This window comes from Penaeus japonicus, unplaced genomic scaffold (assembly GCF_977035675.1).
Source record: "Penaeus japonicus unplaced genomic scaffold, GWHDUDI00000001_assembly GWHDUDI00000026, whole genome shotgun sequence".
Classification (NCBI taxonomy): Eukaryota; Metazoa; Arthropoda; class Malacostraca; order Decapoda; family Penaeidae; genus Penaeus; species Penaeus japonicus.
In genome coordinates this window covers 16,365,060-16,370,059 of record NW_028234428.1, presented here as the reverse complement: position 1 = coordinate 16,370,059, position 5,000 = coordinate 16,365,060, and the positions used below count along the sequence as shown (strand labels likewise).

Sequence of the window (5,000 nt, the reverse complement as noted above, 5' to 3'; positions counted from 1 at the left end):
TGGTATCTTTCATTGAAAAAGTAAATAATATACATTCTAATCTTTGGGCATAATTTTGTTTTTTACTTCAATTAACATCTATGTCTTTTTGCCTTTACAGCCTAATGCTGTTTGCTTCTGTGGCTATGGTTATAATAAGATCCCAAACAGCCTTAGGCCTATATGGCAGAATTAGTTTATATCTAGTTTATATCAGAAATTAGTTTATATCTACTATGATGTCAAGTGGTAATATGCTTTTACACAAATAGATTTTAAGGGTAATACCCCTAAAATTCCCCAGCCCCTGCTCTAAATGAGATGCCGGACTATGTATTATTATAATCATGTATTCCAGGAAAGATCAAGGAAAAACTTCAAGCAAATGGACTGCAATGCAAACTTAGCAAGCCACTAAACAAGAAAAGGTAAGGAATAATAATAATAATAATAATAATAATAATAATAATAATAATAATAATAATAATAATAATAATAATAATAATAATAATATAATAAAAAAAAAAAAAAAAAAAAAGAAAAAAAAAAAAAAAAAAAAAAAAAAAAAAAAAAAAAAAAAAAAAAAAAGAAGAAGAAGAAGAAGAAGAAGAAGAAGAAGAAGAAAAAAAAGAAGAAGAAGAAGACACTAGCACCCATCTAATTCCCACTCCAGAAAAATGTACTTTCTTTCAATTTACTAGAAAAAATAATAATAAATCAAAAAGTCTTTTGATTGAAGTCAATGCAAAAGAAATGACAATTTGTTATTGAAAGTAAGGCTTATCAAGATTTTTAGCTGCTGTCCACAAGAATAAAACTGTTTTCCTATACATGAATTTTATTTGCGAGTATACAGAGCCTGTAATGTTGTCCTGAGACTACACTCCTCTAATCCTTTCCTTTTCATCAGAAATTAATTATGTTAACCTTTTCACTCCAGGCAGGAGAAAATGCGCCCACGCCAAATCTGGGCTGCCAGTTTTAACCCATTGTTGCGGTTTTAAATAAATATTTGCGTAGTAGGATGGCTGGTTTACATTGTCTGGCACGGTGTCATCCGCATCTATAACCAACTCATCATGCCATCCGCTGCTGATGGGTTAAGCCAAAATCTCAACATACTCATCATGTACTAAATATCAAAATATGCAGAATTCACCTCTTCCCCTGTGCATGGGACAAGTTATTTACATGGGTTGGGAGGAGGGTGGGAAGAGTGACCTAGATGAGAGACCTCAATAACTCAGAGGACAACAGAAAATGGTTGAAGTGGTATGGTAAACAAATCATAATAACTTTTATAAAACAAAATTATTGCTAGCAGGGCCCATCGGTACCTCCCCTGGTTTTAGTGAGACACTCCTATGTAATAATAATGAAAGTCAAGTAAGCCATTGTAACATATACCTATATTCTGAAAGATCTCATACAGTATCCGGAAGAGAAAAAAAAAAAAATTCTAACTGAACTTAGCCATGATACAGTATGTGCATCCTCTGATGTGTCACAAGCGCAGTATACGCGTCCTCATGTTCTTGAGGTTAAAAATATTTACTTATATCAACCAGATAGGATAAAAATTCAATACCTTAATTACCTAACAGATAATATTGCTTCAATTGCTTTTTTGCTTAGTGACTACCTTAATGACCTTACCATAATATATAATACTACTACTGTAAATTTTTTATTTTAGCTGAATCTTGTATAGAAAACAAATATTTAACCTTCTCTTGCCTGTAAGTTTTTTCATATTTAGTAAACATCAACAAATATGGATATGGAAGTAGCAAAAACTGGGAAATAAGTATTGAAGCTTGAAATGCATTTTTTTCCATCTACAAACATTAATAACAGCATCACTTGCATTTGAGTATACATATAAATATATTAGCAAGTAGTCCATAAAATTGTATAATAATACATAATAAAAATCTTGATAAGCCATACTTTCAGTAACAAATTGTCCTTTCTTTTGCATTGATTTCGACCAAAAGACTTTTACAATAACTTTGTTTCAGCAGATTCAAGTTTATCACGAATTTTTGTTTTATATGTACTATATTTCATCCTCTTCTACCCTAACATTTTCCTGATACACTTTATGCCCTCCCTTACTATCGATACATTTTATGCCCTTCCTTACTATCGATACATTTTATGCCCTCCCTTACTATCGATACATTTTATGCCCTCCCTTACTATCGATACATTTTATGCCCTTCCTTACTATCGATACATTTTATGCCCTCCCTTACTATCGATACATTTTATGCCCTCCCTTACTATCGATACATTTTATGCCCTCCCTTACTATTGATACACTTTATTCCTTCCCTTACTATCGATACACTTTATGCCCTCCCTTACTATCGATACACTTTATGCCCTCCCTTACTATCGATACACTTTATGCCCTCCCTTACAATCGATATATTTTATGTCCTCCCTTACTATCAGGACTATCAAATTAAGATTGTCATGGTACAGTGCCAACCAAAATCATTATAAATCAGTAGTGTACCCTTATTTGACAAATATTATCTTTTTGATACAACACAATACTCGATCTACAATTCATACACTAATACATGTTTTATTCATGATTATAATTTAACTGTCAAAAGCTCTTCATTAAAAAATTAGTATAGAAAAAGGCTGACCTATAATTCACCAAAAGCACTATATTACAATATATACAATGATTAACTGGTATAATTCTGGTTTATAAAGATAGTGCCTGCTAGACACTGTGGATGGGTGCCATTCAAGGCTCTCTCTCCTGCTAGTGCTAGGAGAAAGTGCTGCCATCTAGGACTTTAGGTGTAGCCCATTTGGCTTAATATTAGGACAATTGTAGTTATTTTGACTATAATAGCCATCATTTGTCACTCATTACTCATAGTACAATAAAATAACACAGTGATCTCAAATCCCCAAACATTAAGTACATCATGACACCTGTCATCAGGCCAAAGCTCCTGTGTCATTTGTATCATAATGCCCGTGCACAATGGGTTAACCAAAATCTACAAATAGAAGGACTGAAGTGCCAACTTTAAGTCTGAGGGAAAATATAGTCTTTACATACTGCATTCTAACCATATAACCCACTTATCCCCCTCGGGGAACCTGAGGAGAGTGGACCGTAAATAGATAATAGATATTGCCTTGCTGTTAATACATCTGCTTATACATGTAATTTGCTGTCAGAAACCACATACCTTCTTATATAGAAAGAGATGTTGCACCTTTCTCTAGTTCCGAGGATTTTGTCTAGACTGCTTCAATCAAAAATGTACAATTTCAACAATTGGGGCAGTTGATGGGCTCTGATACTACACCAAGATGGATACCTGATGTCCCTTCTTTAAATTTTTGCCACAATACTGATCAAAGACTGGCCAGTAATCAACATAATAATTAAAACAAAATGCTTTTCATAGGCACTTGTCGAGGAATGACTGTCGAGGAACTGTAAATCACTTGGTAGTGAATATGTACATCCACAATTTGTCAAAAATTATTCTATAAAAAAATAATGAAAAGTTGTTAGAAATTTTTAATTACTTAAAATAAATGCACGGGATATATAATCATGAAAGTAAAGACACTTTTAACTAGAATTCACCTTTTTTACAACTGCATAGTAGCAAACATGGACATTATAGTGTTAACGTCATGAGGGACTTAAAATAAATGTATCACTGGCACTGAATAACTCCTTTATTAGCAATTCGCAGAGGAAGTGCTTTGAATGAAAAGTGTCAAATAGTTTTTGTTCTATCAATTACTTGTCCTATTTTCTTTGTATCTTATGGCTGTGTGAAGCTGCATCCATACCAATAAACTGATATTTCCCATTTTATAAATAATAAGTGCTTATTGCTACTGAACTCTTGGCTTTGATGAAGCAAAATCGTTGCAAAGCGTTGTATGTTGTAGCAAATTTTCTTTCTATAGGTCTCACTTTGTACCAACACACAAAATGTCTGAATAAATATATATTATGTGATCAATCATTTTAATCATGTATTTTTACCTGTTACTGCTTTACAGGTGTGAAAATCCTGTATTTTTTCAGGACTTTGCTTTATTTAAAAAGAAATAAAGGATATTCTTGAGCCAATAACATTCAAATTTCATTTGTTCTATAAATTTGCACTTTTCTTCCATAAATGAATACAAACATCAGCCATATTACATTCCCACTAACTAATATGACTGCAATCTATTAACAACACAATATATCTTACACAGCATATATCATACAACAAAAATATAAACCTTACAGAAGTACTTGAACCCAAATACTCACTTTTTACTTTACCCAAAATCACTCAAATGGGTTTATAATCCCTAACAAAGGATCTGTTTTTAGTGTCAATATTCTCCTCATTTCATATTCATTCAACTTGCAAATACAAAAATTTATTTTCCAGAAGTCAAGGGAAAGCTTTCTGATCCATTAAAACAAAATCATTGTTGCACAATTTTCGGGAACAACAAAGATTTCATTAAAAAAAAAATCAGCAATAAACGCCTTGGAACTACGTAACCTTGGAACTGTCACATCATTTTATACACTTAATACCAAAACCATGGCTCTTTTCCCCCTTCACCTCCGCCTGCTTCTTCCCGATAATTATCAAGGCTCTCTGGGGCGACTGTGAACAAAAGGCCGAGCGGAGACTCCATCTCAGGATCCAGGAAATGCTTAGTCAGAGCTGCACAACAACAACGGCCTGCGACTGATGCCCTCGCCTAATAAAGGAAGCTGATGCTATTTGGCATACTGGTAGAGAATGCAAATCCTGCACGGCAACGTACTCTAGTCCGGCCGATAATGTAAAAGCTAACCAGGTAAATAAAGCCTTTCAGTGACCAGATATGGCGGCGCACTATGTGACATTGAGTCATCGTAGCGAAGTGCGTCGTAATGAACATAACACAATATTCACTTACAGGTACTCTGTCGGGATATTTCTTCCTAATCTTCTCTCCCTCCGCCCTCCTCTTCT

The 5,000-nt window shown here is 33.7% G+C and overlaps 1 protein-coding gene across 1 annotated transcript in view; it reads right to left on the bottom strand.

The window, feature by feature from the left end:
- Nucleotides 1-5,000, bottom strand: part of Atg8a (GABA type A receptor-associated protein autophagy-related 8a) — an 8,828-nt gene that overhangs the window by 3,728 nt on the left and 100 nt on the right. The window contains exon 1 of the mRNA XM_043028113.2: nt 4,945-5,000. This exon is cut by the window's right edge and continues 100 nt beyond it. Within this exon, the coding sequence (XP_042884047.2) occupies nt 4,945-5,000 (56 nt within the window). The remainder of the gene's footprint in view (nt 1-4,944) is intronic.